Consider the following 20791-nt stretch of genomic DNA (forward strand, 5'->3'; position numbering starts at 1 on the left):
TGGGGCCAATGTGTATTCAAGTACCTGCACTGATCAATGGAGTACAATATTCTGTATATTAAGCAGTTATTCCTTGGAAGAATATACATCTTAATGAAAGTCCATTCCAGAGAGCCCTGTACCTAAAAATACTCATAGGCATTTTACCAATAACGGTGGTCAAGGCTAAATGGAATAAGTATAAAGTTGTATGCCCTTTTTGCCATGGCAAAAAAAGTCTTTACATCACATTCTTTTTGTTTGTCCTCAATATGCTGATTTTAGACAAATGTAAAAATAGATTTAGTAAATAAAGGCATTGACTCATTGATTGCAGCGGAAGAGATATGCAAAATGGCAAGTGCAATGAATATAATTTTTGTAGTCTCCAACTATTTAGAAAAGGCCTGAAGGTGAAGAGACAAGTGTGTAAATATCTTGCTACAAGCATTGAGCAATATTAAAGGTGGCTTTTTAAATGTTTGTTATAACAGTAAAGATGATTATGCACTATGACTGCATTAGGAATGTAGCTGAGATTGTTGTCTTCCAGTCTCACGCAAAACCTCTTGGGATGCAGGTTGTGCATATGGTAATCTGTTATTTCTTCATTCATATTTTTTGTATAATGTACACTGTATGCAATTTGTTTCTTTTTTTCACCGATTTGTACATGGTTAATGTGCTTTAACTGTAAAGTGTGTATTTTTTGTGCTCAATACTTCTATGATTATATACAGAAATAAAGTATAACATGATGATGAGGATGATGATGAAAAGACCTACCAACTAGGGAAGCCGTACCTAGTACACCCAAGCCCCCAACGGGTCCAGGGGATGCATTTATGGCCAGGTGAGACCAGGAAGTCAAGCAAGAAGCCAAAACATTTTCAGCATGGGGTGACAACAGGCAAATGAGGCAGCGAGGGAGAGTGTGGCACTGTAGTAGAATCCAAGATGGGTACCCCACATCTTACAGCCTCTGGCCCTGTAAGACACCCCAGAGGGAGGGTGGGAGGTAACTCGGGAAGGAAGGAACTTCCCATACAGTCAGTTGATGTACAACTGGCGAGGAGAGCAGATGATGTGGAAGGTGGAATCAGAAGGACAATTTTGGAGCAGCAAAGTATGGCGTTGAGTTTCTAAGAGGGGGGGCAAACAAGTGAGCAGGGCCCTAGATTGATGGCTTTTAGTGAACAGTGTACTATATCCTTAGGGGCCATACTAGTGATCTGGGCACTATACCCGTGGGTGTGGTTTCCATGTGCAGGGCACTATATTCTTGGGCCCAATTCAGTGATAATGGTACAATTTGAAGGCGATAATCTGGAGAATTGTCTAAGGTTGTAGGATGGGAGTGGTTGGAGAGCGCTAGAGAAGTATTGATGGTGGTGCAGCTAGAATTTCAGGAGGGAGTTTAAGTTAAGAAGGAGGTTAAGGTCAGATTGGAGAAGGCCTGGTGGCGGTGGGCGCAATGCAAGAGGTTAAGGAGGTGGTTTGGAAGATCCAGGAAATGATGATTGAACAGAAGAATATGCCCTATAAATCCAGTACAATAACCACAGCAGCAGCAGCACCAGCAGGTTTATTTCCATATAGCTGTCCCGAAATGGACAGAGAAACTGGCAGGCTATTCCTGTCCTGGAAATGTGCCCCCCAAACAGAGACTACTATGGGTTTTCATAGGGTTTTACACAATGAGGTTCATACAGAAAACAGTAGGTTGGGAGGAGGGAACGACTGATCAAGGGATTCAGGACCGCCTCATAAGAGCCACTACTGGAGACTTTGGGCCTCATCACGAGTGGGCGGTATCCCGGAAGTAAATCTGCCGGGATACCGCCCACTGCAAATAGTGTTAGCGCTACTCTCAGTGCTATTAGCACCGGATCTCAAGTTGTGCTACATGTAAGTCCCCATTTATATTGGGTCCATTGACCCAATGGGTGGAAGTCTACAGATTTACCCCCAGCTCAGAGCTGGAGGTGAATCCCCAACTTTCCACCCAACTCCTAATTGGAGGGAGCCAAATTGTAGTGAAGCCCTTTATTATGAAATAGGCTGCTGGCATATACTGGAGACACAGTAATGTCCCAATTCCTACCCTACGTGTCCTATTGTTTCATGTTCTTTGGTTTTACCCAAATAATAAGGAAATCTGTAGTTGTATTACTTTCATGAATTCTTTAAACTGCATCTTGGTGTCCTGGCTTGCGTTAATACCTGTGGCAGTCCACTTTTGAGTCCTTTCGAATTTGTCATTTAAACTTTGGTTTTACTTAATTTTGAAGTAAAGTAATGCAACACAGAAAGATGCATAGTGTCAGTGTTTTCCTCTTTCAATGCACCCTTTTCAGCTGACCTCTGAATTGGGGGGGTGGCATTTGTGTTGGTAAATGTCAGTGGTAATTTTGTGCTACCTTAAATGAACCCTGGTTGTCATTCATTCTTTTTTTTTTCCACTCTTGAAAATTGTCATTGCAAAATATTGTGCTATTTAAATGTCCAACCTTCACAACCTTGACCTGTTAAATGGTTGTCTTTATGCTGTGGGGGAAAAAGACAGGTATCCCTACCTTCCTTAGTGACATGCTCTGCTTTACCAAAGTAATGTGTTCCTATAATATATATAGGATACGAAATGCTGTAACTGTATGCCAGTTAAGCAGTGAGGTTTGTCTTGATTGATAATGCTGGGAAAAAGCAATCCTTACCATTGGCTTGGTTAGAGTGATCAGGAAGAGCTAATCCATGGTTTTGTTGTTGTGCCATAGGTGAGAGTATTACTAGTGAGACATCTAACGTTTACAATCATGAGCCAGAGATTTCTTTGATGCCGTGGCCGCGGCAGACATGTGATGAGGACAATGACTGCAACTCTCCTGAAGATGTTGCTATTGATAATGATTCCCGTCATTGGCTTCAACTCAACCCTCCAGATGCAACCCTCATGACAGGTACTGACTCTTGTGGTCCATGCAAGTAAAAGATATGCATTTTAGAAAATGATGCATTGCGACAAGATTTAGATCATGTGTGATATTGTGTTCATTCATTTCATGCTTTTGCTTTTTAAAAACGTTTTAACAGATGGCTTTAACAACTCCCAGACTTTGAAAAATATTTCAACGGTTTGTATTTTCAAGATGTTAAAAAATTAGGTTTTATTCTAGTCCGGGTATAGGTAGAGTATACGAATGGTCTTTCCTCTCTCGTGGCTTCCCTCCACCCTAACCTCAGGCCTTCTAGCTAGCCCTCAATAAGTACTGGCTAAATATGGCTGTATGTGATTGCCTAAAGGAAATAAGCCATATCTGGCTCCATTTGGGGTTCTTCTAGGGGTGCCCTTACCTTGCAATGCCCAGGTTTGTCAATGGGACTTCATGGCTTTATTGTACTGGTAGTAAACACCCTAGATTCGATGCCTTTTGTATTTGGTGCACTCTACAAATGACAAAATAAATAAGTAGACTGTGTTCTTTCTTTTTTCTTTCCTTTCTCTTTTCGCTCTCTCCCCCTGATCTTGCTACTTTGTCCGCCACCCCTCCCTCCACCTACTCACCTCTCTACCACACACAGCCCAATATCTAAGCCTCTATACCCCTATCTTACCACACTCTCTCAACCCATCTCTTCCAACTTAATCTCCCCTCCTGCTTCATTCCGCCCTCACCACAACAGCCACTAACACTTTGCACTCTCTCCACACCCTACCATATGCTCTTTGTCACTCACTCTATAATTCACCACTACACTTTTAGTCCCTCCACTCTTTAGTTTACTCACCTTTTACATCCCTCTTCTCACAATAGTCTACATACAAATGGTACTACTCTCTCTCTCACAATCAATACCTCTCTCTCTACTTCAAATCTTCCACCAATTTGTCTGACTCTGGGTAATCTGTGCCTGTTTTTTCCTCGTAGGCTGTTAGACAGGCGCAAAGCTGTAAAAACCCTTCTTTGCGCTGCCCATTTTTCAGTCTCTATTTTCAGTGTAGCAGCCAGGTGCTCAGTCTGCTAGTTTTCCTCATGGTTGTCTTCCTGTGCTGGTGAGCGTTGCTTTCAATTCGATTTTTGGGAGTATTTATGCATCTTACCTGGTCCACAACAGTCACTTCTCTCTCTCACTTTCTATTGTCCCATCATTCGCCTGGCGTATAGGCTGATAGTTTGGCTATTGGGGGAGTCATCACTGTTTGGTACGATGGAACCCAGTTGTTCTGGCTTCCTTTTTGCTAATTGCAGTCCAGGTTTTCTTGGTCGCACCAAGCTCTATTTTGTGAGCTGTAGTTCTGAAAGAAACAAGAGAACTGTCCACAAACTGGTTTGGGGATATAGTGTGACACATGGTGGAACTATTGTCAACCTGCATGGCATGTGAGGGTGTTTCCGGGACTTGGACCCACCCCAAACGCTCCCCCACCTCGCTTCTGGGAGCAGCTCTCTGTCCCCCAAACAGGTTCATGCCTCTGTCCTTGTCACAAAATGAATTCCAAAGGTCCATAGTTGGTGTCAACCATACGAAGACCTATCACAATAGTTTTTCCAAAGAATTTATTTGGGCAATTGGTTGAAATGACCCCTAAGATTTGAATGATAAAACAGTGAAACAAAATTTCAGTTGCTGTAAAGCTTACGTGATTTCAAATCACCAGAGTAATTTGACTTCCTTACAAATCACTCAAGTGTACTTTGAGACATTTTTGCCGCTTATCTGCTTTATAGTGATTTACAGCAATGTTGCTTCTCCAGCATGGGGACTGGCATGGATTCACATGCACATGAATATTCCCAGCGGTCAGGCTGGGAATCCTCGGTAGAAGAAAAAACAGTTTAACTTTAGCTTTAAAACTGTATTCCTCCTCTAAACCAATCACTATCCTTTGGGCCATACTGCCCCCAACCAATGTCGGTTCTCTCCCTAAGCTCTTCCTTTGGCAGCCATCTTAAGATTTTTACTGCACATGTTGAGAGTCCTCTTGTTGCTCTCTGAGAAATGTTTTCATATTTCAAGTGTTTTTTCAACAAATCTTGAGTAAATTGTGACCGATTGTTGTCTCATTGTTCAACCAGAGATCGACTACCAACAGCAGGGATCCGCTATTTGCGAAGATCCTATTATGCTGCGGATTTTCATTGAGTTTCGAGAAGGCCCGCCTTTTCACTATGGCCGAAGAAAAGAGATGCCTCTTCTAAACTCTGAGCGAAGTGTGGATTGAGGAATGTGTAAGAAACCTGCACTTATTCTCCTCTTTTATCCCCGGGGATCCTCTGCTCAGGTGGCCTGGGAAGGGCCATTGCTTTTGGATCCCGACCCTTGGGGTGGACAAGTGAGGGAGGATCGCCTGAGTAGGGGGTCTCTGGAGATTGGTGGGAGAGTACTTCAGGTTGAGACATGGTATTCCCCATCCCTTTTTTCCACCCTCCCCACCCCCAGTTGTCATGGGTTACTTGCACTTGAAACCCCTATCTCTCCCTTATCACTGGGACAAACAACAACATGCTGGGAGTAATAAGGATTACCCATAGGAATTAATGGGCAATGGATTCCTATGGGCATTCTCCATTTTGTCCCTTTTAAGGAGGACAGGCAGAGTCAGGCAATTCAGGCTGACCATCCACACATGACTCCAATTAACTTTCAAGGCAGGTATAAAAGGTGTGGTTCAACACAAAGGTGGGAGCAAGTTAGAGATGCAGAGAGGACACGGAGAGCCAAAGCGCAGAGAGAAGTAGAGGGAGAGGCCTTGAGAAGCTGGAGGGGAATGTGGAGCCAAGACGCTTACCCAGTCCCGGAGAAGGGACTGTGGCGTGGCTAGGGAGACGTATCTCCAAGGAGCTGGGAGAAGGCGAACTTCAAACTGCTGGCGACTTACTGACTTATGCGCATTTACCTGGATGTGAGCTGAAGCCCTGGTGTCGGAAGGAGACCCCGAATGCTGAGTGAGGCAGAACAGTCAATGCAGCGACCAGTGAGTTTCTAATAATGAGAGAAACCCGGTGTGAGTATGAAAGTGTCAGAAGGAAGTGTACCTGAAACATGCAGGATACTTTGTATCCAGTGATTGTTAAATTGAAAGCCTGAGAGAAGCATACAAGTGGTATGTGAGAAAGGAAACAAGGAAACAAAGTGATTGTGCAGTCCTTGTTGAACCAATTGGAAACCAGAGGAAGGCGTTCGAGTGGTACGCGATGAAAGAAACGGCCACAATGTATTTGGTGATTATTGTATGATGAGCCTCCCGACTGAAAAGTAAAGAAGGAAACTAAGCTGCCGAGGGGAGCTAAAGAAGTGGGAGCAAAATACAAAGCCAGGTGAAAGAAAGCAGAGTGTAGTGCGAGAGTGGAGCTGAAAGAAGAAACTCTAGGAAGAGTGAAAGATGAAATTGAAACTGGCAAGCAACCTGAAGATGCGAGAAAGAGTAAAGTAAAAGTGAAGAAGTAAAGCGAGTAAGTGGCCCGGGCTCTGAGGGAGAAAAAGAAAGTGGAAAACCGGACGGGCAAGTGGCTCGATCCAGCAAAGAAAGGAGTACAAAAGTGTCTGAGTGCATGAACAAGTTAAAGCGGGCAAGTGGCGTGAAGGAAGAGAAAGGGTACTGGAAGCACTGGAGTAAAAGAAGGGAAAGGGGAGCTGAATAACCAGGGCCAAGCTTTCCGAGTGGTCGTGCAGGAAGGAAAATAAATGCCCTGCATTCTCGAAAGTCTCTGGCAAGACCCTGCTCTCCAGGAACTGTATTCTGTAGTGATTTGAGTTGAATAAGTTGAGAATTGGGCAAGGGAACCCCCGAGTCCATCTGAACTGGTGGCTGAGACAATTTCTTTGAACATCTTTGATTATTTTCTTTGGAAAGTGACCAGGCTGGTGGCTTGCTTGAAGTCGGGTAAAGCCTCTGACTCTGCTTCAGGGCATGGTCATGCTTCACCGAGGACCGGCCTGTCCCAGGAACGAACTCCCTCAGAAAAGAGGTTGAGGTCCTTTGAGGATGCCCTGCTCCCAGGGGTTCCAAAAAAAGGCCAGGCTGCACAACGTTAATCCCGGTGGGTTCGCTGCAGTTGAGGGTCCCAGCGCAGGAAGGACAAGGCCGCCGCCACCAACTACTTCTACGGAGAGTTTACCGGTGAGGGGTGCTCCGCCTAATAGAAAGTCCTTGACTCAGTCAAAACTCTGCTTACCATTGGCGGATAAGGCATCGAAGGAAAGTTCGAAAGGTGTCCCTTTTCTACCCCCGTCGGCGATGGCTTCATCAACAGCTCAGCCTGCCAGAACAACTACGTCAAAGACTTCCACGGCCACGTCGATGAAGGCTCCAACCACCCCGTCAACAATCTTGTTGACAGCCATCACTTCTTTGTCGAAGGGGGGGGCTGGCCACAGAGGTAGTGTCCACGGGCACAACGATAGTTACTCCTCGAGTGTCGCTGTCGCCAAAGCATGAGGCAGCTGCTACAGCGCGTGCGAAGGCCCCTGGAATGGGGACAGCTCCCCTGGCCACTACGCCCCAGAAGTCTGCGGAGTGGGGAAGAGTTAAGGCTCCTGCCGAACCTAAGAAGGGTATGGGCCCTCAGGCTGTCCTGGAGAAGCCGGTACAGATTTATACCAGTTCGGACGAAGGCGAGGATGATCTGCCCGAAGATTATTATTCAGACCATAAAGGGGCTCATGGACCCGTCTCAGTGGGGTGGAGGGGGGCCCCACGGAGGGAGCCTGGTTCACCACCTCGCCAAAGAAGACGCATCAGTCCTGCACCTCCACCACTCGTTCCTTTAATGCCTCAACCGATAGACATGTTCTTGGACATACTGACAAGGCTGCACACTCTGGTCTAGGAAATCCAGTAGAGACTGCCTCCCCCACTGGGCCCGACAGTCTAGGAGCCCTTCGGGACCGCAATCTGGGTGTCTACCCCAGTGCAAGCGCAAGGCAAAGTACATACCGGGCCCAAGGCTTCAACCATCACCTCCGCCTCCACCCCCACCTCAGGATTTGACTCCTACTGGGGATCCGGCAACGCACACAGGCACGGATACGGCGACTACGGCCACAGATAATGATGAGGCAGATGACTTTGTACCAGCAGATGGGGAACCATTGGGCGCGGATTAACCCCACATGGCCTATCCACCGGATGGGGTTGGCTCGTTTCACGCTATCATGTCCAGGGCCTCAGAGTGGTTTCATCTGGTCCCTGAGGAGACACAAAAAGGATGGATTACTTTACCAAAGACGCGAGTCCAGGCGTAGACCATCAGGTTTGTCCCCTTGCTGGACGATATCTGGGGGCCGGTCTTGGCCTTGATGAAGACCGCGAGCACCGTGCCACCCAAGCGTGATAGACTCGAAGAAATATGTTGTCCCAGACTCGTCCCTCAAGTGCCTAAGGTCCCAGCCTGACACTCTGGTCTCAGCCGCGACCAGAAAGGGGTTGTTGAACCTGTTGTCGTCGTCCATGGTGCACCCAGACCAGGAAGGGAAGAAACTGGAAGCGATGGGGAAACTGATCATATACAGTGCTGCCAGCACCATTGAAGCCGCTAACATTTTGTCCCGCTATAACCGGGAACTAAGGTATAAACTGGGCCCTATTCTGGACTTGTCACATGACAATAAGAAAATGGAAGCTCTGACGCTGGTCCAGGAAGGGGAAGTGGTCTTGGACCATGCCATTACAGTGGCAGTGGTCATCGCAGACACAGGTTTCCTTGAGAAGCTGGAGGGGAACGTGGAGGACCCAAAGCCGCCAACGTCAGACTGGGCACTCAGTCCAAAGTGTTGGACATGCCATTTGATGGTGAGAAACTTTTAGGCAGACGGCACATTCACTGGGTACACTGCAGCAACGTCGGTTGTCATCCTTTTGTTCCTTGAGGAAAGTCTGGCAGGTCCTCCAAGGGTCATAACGTCCCTTATCTACAACCTTCCCGCTCCACGACACAAGAGGCATAGAGTCCCTACCAGGCATATGGTAGCGGAGGGCAACATTGCCTTCGCTGCCCGCAGGGCAGGGCCCTGACACCGAAACAGGCCTGAACCGGCCATGGAATCAGGCCCCCTCATGTTCACCCCAGTGGTGGACTAGCTGGAGAGGTTCGACAGTGCGTGGGAGAACATCACAACCGGCAGATGGGTGCTGGAATCCTTTGGACAAAGGCACACCTTGGAGTTCCAAAGCAGGTGTCCTTGTATGCCCCCTGTGGCTTGCCAAGAACCGCATGTGGCGCAAATGCAGCAGGAGGTCCACGCCACGTTAAACAAGGGAGGCGATGGAGCTCATCCCCCTGTGTCTCTGGAGTGTACTCCAGATACTTTCTGGTCCGAAAAAAGACAGGAGGGTGGAGGCCGATCCTGCACCTGAGGCACCTCAACAAGTACTTGAAGTCCCAGATGTTCAGGCTGGTCACGTTGCAGCACATACTCGGCCAGCTGGCACAAGGCCTACTTCCACTTCCCCATCCACTGGAAACACTGCAAATTCTTGCAGCTCGTCGTACAGGGACGACACTATCAGTTCAAGGTGCTCCCCTTCAGCCTGAAGTCAGTCCCAAGGGTCTTTACGACGAGCCTGGCTCCGGTGGCAGCTCCCCTTTGTCTAAGTCCTGCCTGGAGCCATAGCAGAATGCTCTGTTTCTGGGCACCTGACTCAACACAGTATCGTGTCTGGCGTCGTCCTCGCAAGAGGGTGGTAGCCATCCTGGGGAAGGTACAGCACCTGTCTGTGGCACGATCGGCTACAGTGCGAGCTGTCAAGTCGCTGATGATGTCCTCCTGCATCGACCTCATCCGCCTTTGCAGACTGCAAATGAGACCTCTCCAGGTGTTTCTGGATGCGAGATGGCTTCAACTCTCAGGATCCTGGACGGACAAGATCACCCTCAGCGAGGAGTTCCGTCGGGTGATACAGCATTGGGACATGCCCCCTCATCTCTCTCCATTCCAAGTATCTCTGTACCAGGAGACAGTCGCCACAGATGCTTCCCTGGAAGGTTGGGGGAGCCCACACCGAACAGTTGCACGCCAGAGGCCGTTGGCTGTCAGAAGAAAAGGCTCTTCACATCAACGTCTTGGCGCTTCGGGGCGTCTTCTGGGCCCTCAAGTCCTTCCTGCCGTCGCTTAATGGCAAGGTGGTGAGGGTCTTCATAGAAAACACCAACACAATGTTCTACATCCGGAAGCATGGCCGGACAAACTCTCCGGCTCTCTCCCAGGAGGCACAGGAGCTGTGGTGCTGGGCCGTTCGTCAGGAGATGTTTCTTGTCCCTTTCCACCTGGTGGGCACCAAGAACACCATTGCAGACTCGCTCAGCGGGGATCTGCGTTCTTGCCACGAGTGGGAGATTCACCAGGACTGAGTGGATCTTCTGTTTCGCAAATGGGGTCAGCCCCAGATAGACCTCTTCGCGACAGTGACGAGGTTCACAGCAGGTTTCCCGCAGCTGAAAAGCAATGGGGGAGGGAATACTTTCTTGTTTCTGTGGGAGGGACTCTTCCTTCACGCCTTCCCTCCGTTCCCACTCCTGCGACACACTCAGACAGTGTCACTGTAGGATGATACTAGTCGGTGCGGCGTGGTCGCGACATATATAGTATCCGGACCTGCTATGCCTGTCGATGGCGCCACCCATCAAGCTGCCCCTACTTCCGACCTTCTCACCAGAGTAGGAGGAGGGGTTCTACACCACGACCCAGCGTTGCTGAACCTCAGGGCAGGCTCCAGCTGCCCTAGAATTTGGACATTATTCTTTGCCAATGGAATGTAAGGACATCCTAGCCATAGCCAGAGCCTCTTCCACATTAAAGTGCTACAGCCATAAATGGAAGCGATTCTGGGTGCGGAAAAATCATTGCCCTGTGTGTCACAGCCCCGCAGTTCCTGCCATACTTGCTTTCCTTGGCAAAGGCTGGACTGGCTCATGCCTCTATCAAGGTACACTTAGCCACCATATCCTGTTAGACCAGAACACCGGGTAGGCTTGGGAACTCAATGTGGTATTGACTAAACTCATGGGGGCAATCTTTGAACCAATGCATCAGGTTCCCCTGAAGTTCCTCCCATGGAAGACCGCTTTCCTTGTGGCCATCACCTCGGCCAGACTGGTTGGGGAGATTCAGGCCCTGTCCTACAAACAGCCACACTTATCCTTCCACGCTACAAGGGCGGTGCTACGTACACAACCCACCTTTATACCAAAAGTGCCATCGGAGTTCCACATCAAAGAGCCTTTGGTGTTGCCCGTTTTCTTCCTGGACCGTTGTCACCCGCGGAGAGGGCGTTGCATTCACTGGACACTGCTCATGCCTTGAAATTTTACATGGCACGCACAAAGAGTTTTCGGAAGACTTCTCAGTTGTTCGTCAATTTTTGACCTGTGAATACCAGAAAGGCCTTCTGGAAGGCTTCCATTTCCGGGTGGCTCTCAGGCTGCATCATGCACGGTCATCAGCTGGCTAACGGGCCTCTTCCAGACCAGCCAAGAGATCTTCTCTCTGGTGTGCCCCTGCTCGACATCTGCAGGGCTGCTACGTGGATGCCCATGCACATCTTCATGAAGTTCTACTGCAGCAACAGGGATTTCAGAGATGAGTCATGGGTCGGCCAAGCAGCCCTACGCAACCTGTTCACTTGAGGTAAGTCTGTTCCAGGGGTGAGTGTTTATTGCTTCTGTTGAACCTCAACACCTCCCGTGATTGTGTATATGTACCGCTGTGTAATCGTTATTCATGAGCATGTGAATCCATGCCAGACCCCATGCTGGAGAAGGTTTAAGTTACTTACCTGTAACCCTTGTTCTCCTGCATGGGTCTGGCATGGATTCACATGCAAGCCTTGCCTCATTCACCTCTGTGGCTCTTCTTGGTTCATGCGGCCACTTTACATGCTTACCAAATCTGAAGATTGCCACCAGGAGCGGAGCCTAGGGACAGGACTGTCATTGGACAGGGGCAGTATCGCCCAGAGGACAGTGATTGGTTTAGAGGAGAAATACATTTTTAAAGCTAAAGTGAATGTTTTTTCTTTTACCGCAGATTCACAGCCTGGCGACTGGGAATATTCATCCATGCCAGACCCATGCTGGAGAACAAGAGTTACAGGTAAGTAACTTAAAACTTCAGCCTTATGGCAAGTAGTCCAAGGGTTAAAAAAATGAGTGTGAATTTTTTGACTTTTGCTGGAGATGGGTTGCCTTACTGCGTTTGTGAAGTTGGTACAAGGAATGGGAGTTAACAGGCACTGGTCCCTCCTCCATCTCCCACCTTGTTGAAGTTGTCAGGCAAACTCTGTGAGGAACCGCAAATGTGCTCCATACCCATAGGGATTCCACTGTCACCTTGCACCAATAGACTGTTCACTGCACTTAGCGAAAGCCTGTATCCTTGTATCGAATGCCTATGACACTGTGATGGACTATTTTGTAACTGGTCCATTTACTACTGAACACAGCCTCTCAACGGACCACTCCGTATCTTGGTCCCATATACTTCTCACTGTACTGTACCATTTTCTACTGTACCTGTATGTGCAACCATCTGTAACATATGTTTTGCCTAAGTCTAAGCGCCCAATTACCCCAGGGTTTGGCTGCGTTTATACAAATAAACAAACTAAACTAAACTGTTTTGAAATTGGTATTACACACAGCTTAGTGTAGAGTTTACATACACAAGTTCTAGAATGTCCCTGTTTAGTTTTGTAAATGTAACATTTTGTGCAAGTTATTTTTACCTAGAAGCAATTCCAGAACAATACAATCTTCAAAATTGTTGTTTTAGAAAACACACAATACACAATTCCAGACATTGAAATAAGTTGTCACTGTGCAAGGTGAGTTGAATATATTTTCCAAACCTGTTGTTGTTGAAACCATATTGTATCACTATTGCTTTATTGCTGTGAGACAGTAAGCTGTTTTACAGAAAGAAAACATTGAAAATGCATTGTCCCTACATAGAGAAAAGGTAATATTATGTTTAACCATGAATCCATCCCTACACGCACACACTGTCAACTTCACCCGGTGAGAGGAAAAAATGAAGTCCAGACTAATACAGCATTCAAATGGAAGGTAACGGTAAAGCATCAGAGGGATATCGGTTCACCACATATAGTGGTGGCATGTTCATGCATTTGTGAAACCAATGCATGAACTCATGGAACACTACAGCACACCATCATACTTGGCTGCAGAGGCAAGAATTTAGATATGGAAACTGTCACGAATAAAGATAGTTTCCCATACACAAATTGTGATACCTTTACCAAACATGTATTGATCCCAGTGGGACCTTTTTTATTCCAGTTGTTCGCCATTCACTATTTTGCAGCTAGCTAGCAGGAAATGCCAGAAGATTAGATGGTGAGATGTGAGTTCTGTGTTTAAAAGGCTGCATGTTGCCAGGAAGAGAGAACCAGGGTATCCTGTAGCTCAGGAATTTGTGCTATAATCGGTATTGTATCTAAACAAAAATCACAAAAAAATGCCAAAATATATGCATGGAAGAACCAGGTTCTCCTGTATTGGATCTTTCCTAGATTCACATGCTGTATGAATATTCCCCATCGTCAGGCTTAGAAACCTCGGTAACATAGAGCAGTTTATTTTAACTGCTCTAATACAGTCATTTTGGGGCATACTTCCCACAGCCAATAGAAAGGGCTCCTTTAGCTTAACCTCTGGAGGTCATCTTCAGATTCTTTACTGCACGTTGTGTTGGGAGTCCTCAGAAATCTCTCATATCTATTCCATATTTTTCTTCACATTTGATACAAATATTTGGTTTTTAACAAGGTTTGTGGAATCCTAGACTCTGCGACGTGTGTCGTTTGCCCCTGTTCCAGTGGAGAGGATACTTGTCTCTGGCTGAGAAACCTACATCTAGCATGGTGGATACCAAGAGGAAGAGCCTTTTGAAGGCCTGTGCCCGGGTCAGCCTAAAGAATGTATACTGACGGCTCAATCTCCTACCACCAAGGATGAACTGTCACAAGACTATTGTTTTATAATCGTTTTTAATATGTATGCAGTTTATATTTCAACATGATGTGATTGTTGTTTGTTAACTATTAAGTTCTATATAAAATTCAATATTTTGTTGAGAATGATTGTACTATGGGTCAAAGGAAGCACTGACATTTCATTGCCCCTTCCTCTGTGCCTGAATGGAGGGGCTCAGTGAACAGGTAAATTTAGGGAGAGAGTTGGAGCATGCCATCTTGATGCGACATGGAAGACCCTTAGATTGACGGGAGAAGTGTTCTATATGGAGAGCTAAATCTAAGACCAGGTCCTCCAATGCTTGGTTACACCCCACTAATTCAGAGCTCCCGTCTTGTTTGGCCCTCCACGAGCAGCATGGATATCTGGCTAGTGATCAGACATTTGAGCATGTTAGCACAATGTTCTCTTGGCGCTGTCTGGCCGCTGATGTAGAGAACTATCATCACCAGTGTGCCCATTGACTTGTCAGGAAGACCTGAACAGCTTACTGTCAACATCTTCAGAGGTTTGGCCCCATCAGCCTGGTGTGCATTGACTTTTTGTGCCTATTTATGGAGCTTAGCTGCAGGAATGCACACAAGTACCGGTGTGGACATCATCAAACACCAGACAATAAGAGACCGAAAAGGGAAACCAGTTCAGAACAAGAAAACGATAACTAGGCATGCAGAAAACTGTAGCAAAGAGCTGGTACATGGTAACACATGCAAGGAGCCGGTACAAAATAGCAGAAGCAAGGAACTGGCACAAAATAACACAGGCAAGGAACTGGTGTAAGGTAACTGTGAGGAATTGCCATCTGGCAAGTGTGCACATCCCTGGCTTTTTTATTTGTATTAATACATAAAATGATGTAGGTGATTTCTTCTCCCAAGGTTAATCTGCTAACCAAATCCCCCTTTGTTGCCAACTCCATGACAAAAGCATATTAGCCTGATTCGCAGCACCTGTTCTGCTCGTGGTGCAGAGCAGGTTTAAAGGCCACACGATGCCCACTAAACTGCCGCAGTGACCGCAAAGTCACTGTGGCACAGAGGACGGCATTTAAGATATGCCCCCGTACCAAAACGTGATCATGAGTACAGTGAAGGCACCATGAAGCAAGACAGAGACAACATACTTAAAGTTAAAAATAAAATACTTTATTAAATCAAATGCCAGGATTGTAGAAGGCCTAATTTGCCCTGTGCTAAGGTGGGGTTTCCCTAACGGAATGAAACTAAGGAACGTCTTAGAGTTCCACATGAGTCTGTCTGTGTCCAAAACCTATCCTTGTCCTCACAACTAAGACTAACTAAAGTGTAGGGATGTCAAAATCAAAAGAAATGGTGTTCAACTCAAAGGTCTGAGCCTCTTCTAGTTCGCAGCTTCCTTTCAGCTCCCCTTCCCCAAGTGTAAGAAAGTCTCAAGATTACCTTTCTCCAGTTCATGGGAATACAGTTCAATATAGATCAAAAATCAATCCTCGGGGTTCCCTTCTCCAAGTTCCAAATGACACAGTTCACAGAAAACAAACTATCTACCTTTGTTCTCAAGACCACACAATGTAGCTCCTTAAGCCTCAGGGCTCCCTTCGCCAAGACTTTATCTTCATTAGCAAAATTTCTGAGTTTTCAACATGCAGGGCTCACTGGTCTAGCCACAGTTGTCAGACAAAACGGTCCACCCATTACAGGTCACGCAACCAGGATCCCTGACTTTTCAGCCTCTTGACTTTGATGTGTAGATTTACAATCCTCATCAGCCTCTTAGCTTTGCCATCACTTTTCACACATCCTCTCCAGTCTTTGGCCTTGCCACTCTGCATTCAATCATAAAAGTGTAATTGAGGGTGTTCGCTCTACTCACACCCATCTTCTTACAATACTTGTTCCCTTTTTCTCCCCTGGGGCATTCAGGATATTCACTTTAGTTGCTTGGTTTGCTTAATTTCAGGGGTTCAAAGCAATTCAGAGTTTAAGCAATCATACTGTTGAATTATAAAGTTCCATTCAATACGGTATTCAATATTCATTAGTTATGTTGTATTTCACATTGCATTCAATTTGGTATTCACCAAACATTAATTTTGCTTGATTGTAAAGTTTCATTTAGTTCGATATTCAGGAAGCATTGTTGTGCTTAATTTTTTAAGTTCCGTGTAATTGAATATTTAGTAAGCATTGTTTTCGCTAAATTGTGAAGTTCCACTTATTCAGTATTGAATATAATTTTTTAGAGTGCCCCGATATGCATGCATCCTCTCTGACACTAACCCGCTTGTGGCGCCTTCTTTCGGTGGTTCCCTGTGCTTCTCCTCTCCAGCAGAGGTCGGGAAACTCACTCCGGCGGTTCCCTGTGCTTCTCCACTCCAGCGGAGGTCGGGAAACACTTGCGTACTGCACGGATTTGCCGCATGTCCTCCTTCACACGCCGGCACCCGGAAAGTTGTTCTCTGGGTGCGGACATGTCCTCTCCTTTGATTGCTCTCTCAGAGCTGCGGCTGCAGAGCACCGTTTAGGGAGACTCCCATACTGACACAAGCCACCGGCTACAGGCTGTGTAAGTCTTCTGGATAGTTTGTCGGTGTCCTGGCTCCTCGTCCGGTCGCACCATGGCTGCTTTCTCTGAAGCCTGCTTCCCTGCTGGTTTCCTCCATGCAGGCCTCCTCCTTGCTCCCTGTTCTGACTCAACAGTCCCTCTTTATTCACCTGCAGCCCCTTGACAGGATGCAGGTGTGTATCTCCAATGAGACCATAAATAAAGGGACATACCTGACCCTTGCAGCTCCCTGCGGGCGTCTCCCTTGTCCCAGCAGCAAAGTGTTGCAATTGTGTAATCTTCTTTACTGTTAGTTGCTGCTTCTTTGTCTCAGTACCAAAGGGTTGAAGTGGCGTAGTCTTTATTACTCTTCGTTGTTACTCATACATCCCAAAATGAGGACAATACCGGAACCTTTGGCAGTGAAAATTGAGCTTCCCCTTTAAATTTAGTATAGTGTGAAGGGGCGCAGCCTCGCGTGTGGGAACACCCAGCCAGGCCCTGCCCTCGGGCGCCTCACCCGAGTTACTTTTTCCACACGGACAATGTTGGATCTGGCAGCCTGCACAGAGACTTTTTTAAATTTCTGCTTGCACCCAGTTTGTTTTTTTCAATCTTATTAAACTTCCCTTTGGTGCCTCGCCTCCCCCGGTACATGTCGGCTACAGGAGGATTTGCAAGTTGTGCCTCATGAGACCGCTCGTTCCCAGCCTCGGACCCCCATGCACTCTCTTGTTTTTGGGGATCGACCGCAGCTGGGACGCATGTTTGGTTTGCAGCGCTCTCACTCACAGGGTATTTAAGAATTGGTTGTCACGGTGGAGGGAGATCTTCCACACTTCTTTCGCCCCACCTTAAGCACTTCATCTCAAGGACCTCTCGTCAAGACAAGGTAGACCCTATGTTCAGCATGGCTCCTCAGCGTGGCGTCTTTCCCGGGGGTTCCCACAGAGAGCCGTTCCTCGGATTCAGGTTCTGGCATGCCCGAAGCCTCTAAGGCTACCCGCTCCCAAGCCAAGGGGCCCAAAGGCTCTTCCGGGCACTCCAGGGGCAGACCTGAGGCCATCCAGGCTACTGGCTCCCAAGCTGAGGGACTCGGGGTGGGGGGGCATACCTGGCTGTCCTCCGAGGGGCAATCGAGTGTGTCGTCCTCTTCGCCCCCAAGGAGTAAGGGATCGTCGAGTGCCACCTCCAAGAGTCTGTCCTTGGTACAATCCAGTACGGCTACTGGCACTGGTGCCGAGGGCGCCCAGCCTACTGGAGCGTGCTCTGAGATCGTGAGTCAGGGTGTTATGACTACCTGCCATCGGGCCAAGAGCTCAACGCCTTCCAGAGTAATCAGAGGTCAACACTTCTGCTGCTGGTGCAAGACCAAAGATGTCTACAACCATGTCTGAGGCCTCCGGTAGCTCAGGGCATTCATGCCCACCCACGGCATGGCACAAGGCTTCAAAATGGCAGAGAGGCAAGTGGTAGAGCCTGGCAGGCCGATGGCCAACTTGGATCCAACTAAGGTCCCGCCCATGCTCTCCCCCATTGAATGGGCTCTGCAGAAAGATCCCATTCACCTTCCCTCTGGAAGTGGTAGCAGATTGTCGATACAGGCATCTGGTTTCAGGGGTACATTTACCCATCACAGCCCTAGGGTTACACGCCTCTGGTGCCTCGGCACTTTGACCAGGAGTGCAGACCCATCGCCTTTGCGGCTTACGGAGACCACTTCTTCGAGCAAATCCTCTTCATGTGTTCCCCTCAGATGAAGGGGCTCCTGAACGATATAGTGAAGGTGATCACGCTGTTGGCACCTTTGCGGCCCCCTCATCTGGGTACCCCTCCCGTTCCAGTGTTGCCTGTTCGAGTGCCGGTCCCTCCCCCGGTCCAGGCCCTGCCAGTTATTCAGACACCTCCACCTCCTCCTTCACCACCAACGCCTCCACTCTACAGCTGTTGGACCCGTTTTTGGTACCGGACTTAGGGAGACCCCGCGAGTACCTGTGTCCCAGTGCCCCGGACGCCCCTCGGTCTGTTAAAAATAAAAAATAAATAAAAAAGTGTGGACAATGATGACTAGGACAATGGCGCCCAAGACGATGAACCCTTGGCATCCGTTAAGGCTTTTCATGACCGCCTTCAGGGGCTGGCGGGGTTCTTGGGGGTCCCTCTGCCTGAGGAAGCCCCCCCAGGAGTTGGGAGTGCTAGCACAGGCTTTGGGTAAGCTACAGGTGGCGCAAAAGGTCTGGGAGAAGTCCAGGGCCAATTCCCCAGATAAACAAGAAGCCCGACAGGGAGCCAATCCTCCTGGCTTCCCACCTGCAGCATCATTCTTCAGTGGCGGCTGCGGCCTCATATTCCAAACCATCGTCTTCGTCTTCTTCCTCCACGGGAGCCACCTCCAGTGGCCTTTCCAAAAAGGACAAGTTCCTTGAGTCTTTGAGAAAGCGCTGCTATTCCATCTCAGGACTGCATCTGCGGCAAACCAACGCAGACACCCTCTTGGCTGCGGCTAACCAGAAGCTGTGGTGGGAGCTTGGAGCATTTCTGCCCGACCTCCCTTCGGACAAGCAAGCCTCCTTCAAGGCTGGCCTGGCAGTTGCCCGGGCCATTGCGCAGGACCTCATGGAGTCTTCAGTCTCCCACATCAATACAGCCAACAGAGGGCTGTGCCTTGGTGTCTAGATGAGAGGGATGGCATGGATGCACGCCACTAAGTTTTCATCTGATGTGCAGGTGCAGATCCTGGATCTGCCCTTCGAGGGCGTGGATCTTTTTCATTCATCAAGCGATGACGAGTTGACTAAGAGGAAAACCTCCATGTCCTTGGCCATCCTGCAAAACCTTGACTTAAATCCTTCCCTCAGTCCCAGGGCAGGACTGAGTTCAAACCCTTTGCTTTCTCAGGCTTCAAGGGGTTTCGGGACCATGGTACATGTGGCCTGACAGGCCACCCAGCGACAACAGGAGGAAGCAGCAGAGGATTTTGCCTGGATTTTTCCGTTCCCCCCCCCTCCTCTGATGCCTAGAAGCAGTGACGTCAAGGTTGGGGAACACATCTTGCCTGTGGGGGGTCGTTTGGCTCTTTTCCGGGACACATGGAAGCATCTTTTCAACAACCCGTGGATGCTATCCATAGTCTGCACAGGCTTCAGTCTTCTTCCTTTGCCTCTAGCATCCTCTCCTCCTCTTCCTCAGATGGGGTTTCTTTTAAAGGAGGTTCTTTCGCTCTTGGAGATGCAGGTGATTGAACAGGTTCCTTTTTTAGACGGGGGTTACGGGTACTATTCTAGGATTTTTGCGGTACCCAAGAAAAACCAGGCTGGCCTGAGGGTTGTTCTGGACCTGTCATTTCTGAATCTGTCTTTACTGCTGGAACACTTCAAGAGAATCACTCCTGCGCACATAACCGAGTCTCTGTGTGCAGGGGACTGGATGTGTTCCCTGGAGCTTTAGGATGCGTACCTACATGTGCCCATCTACCAACTACATCAGAAGATTCTGCGGTTCACTATTATGTTGTACCACTTTCAGTACAAGGTGCTGCCCTTCGGCCTGAACTTGGCCCCTCGTGTCTTCACAAAGTTGATGAATGCAGTGGCAGACCTTCTCCGCTTGGAGGGCCATCTGTACCCTTATTTGGAAGACTGGCTGGTTATGGCGGGGTCACCCGAGGGGGTGTTGCATGCCTGCCAGAGATTGGCAGATATCCTTCATCAGCTGGGGTTATTCTTCAACCAGAGGATGTCACAGTTGTGCCCATCTCAGGAACTGGTCTTCCTTGGGGTGTGTTAGAATGCTACAGTTCAACGGTTGTTCTCTACACCTGAGAGGCTCCTGTTTCTCCGCAGGGCGGTGATGCACTTTCTGGCCAACTCGACCACCTCAGCATGGTGGTTCCAGCAAAATCTGGGCCTGATGGCCTACTGCATGCTCACTGTACAGTAGGCTCGCCTCAAGATGAGGAGCCGCCAGCTCCACCTGGTGACCAATTGGGATCAGGAGACTAGGTCTCAGTCAGACAGGATCCTAATACCACTGCCCCTACTGCCCGATCTTTGCTGGTGGATGATGGATGTAATGTTTCAGTGGCAGCCCGCTTCATCCGACCGGAGCCTACCCTGTTGGGGATGAAGGACTGCTCTTTCGGGCTCTGGAGCTACTCTGGAGGGCTACTTGATTCATGGCGCATTGTAGAGGATGGAAGCCCTCCTGTGTGTCAATCTGCTCGAGGTCAGGGCAGTGGGCCTGGCCGTCAAGGCCTTTTTTCCCCTCATCAGGGACAGGCATGTTCTGGTCCAGACGGA

At 48.3% G+C, this 20791-nt stretch overlaps 1 protein-coding gene across 4 annotated transcripts in view; it reads left to right on the forward strand.

Annotated features, from left to right (window-relative positions):
* The window catches only part of RALGAPA2 (Ral GTPase activating protein catalytic subunit alpha 2), a 3672963-nt gene that overhangs the window by 1598465 nt on the left and 2053707 nt on the right, over positions 1-20791 (forward strand). For all 4 annotated transcript variants that reach the window (XM_069608069.1, XM_069608071.1, XM_069608070.1 and 1 more), the window contains one exon: positions 2754-2936. In XM_069608069.1, the coding sequence (XP_069464170.1) occupies positions 2754-2936 (183 nt within the window). The remainder of the gene's footprint in view (positions 1-2753; positions 2937-20791) is intronic.

Source organism: Ambystoma mexicanum, chromosome 4q, assembly GCF_040938575.1.
Source record: "Ambystoma mexicanum isolate Mex_15411 chromosome 4q, UKY_AmexF1_1, whole genome shotgun sequence".
NCBI classification, from domain to species: domain Eukaryota; kingdom Metazoa; phylum Chordata; class Amphibia; order Caudata; family Ambystomatidae; genus Ambystoma; species Ambystoma mexicanum.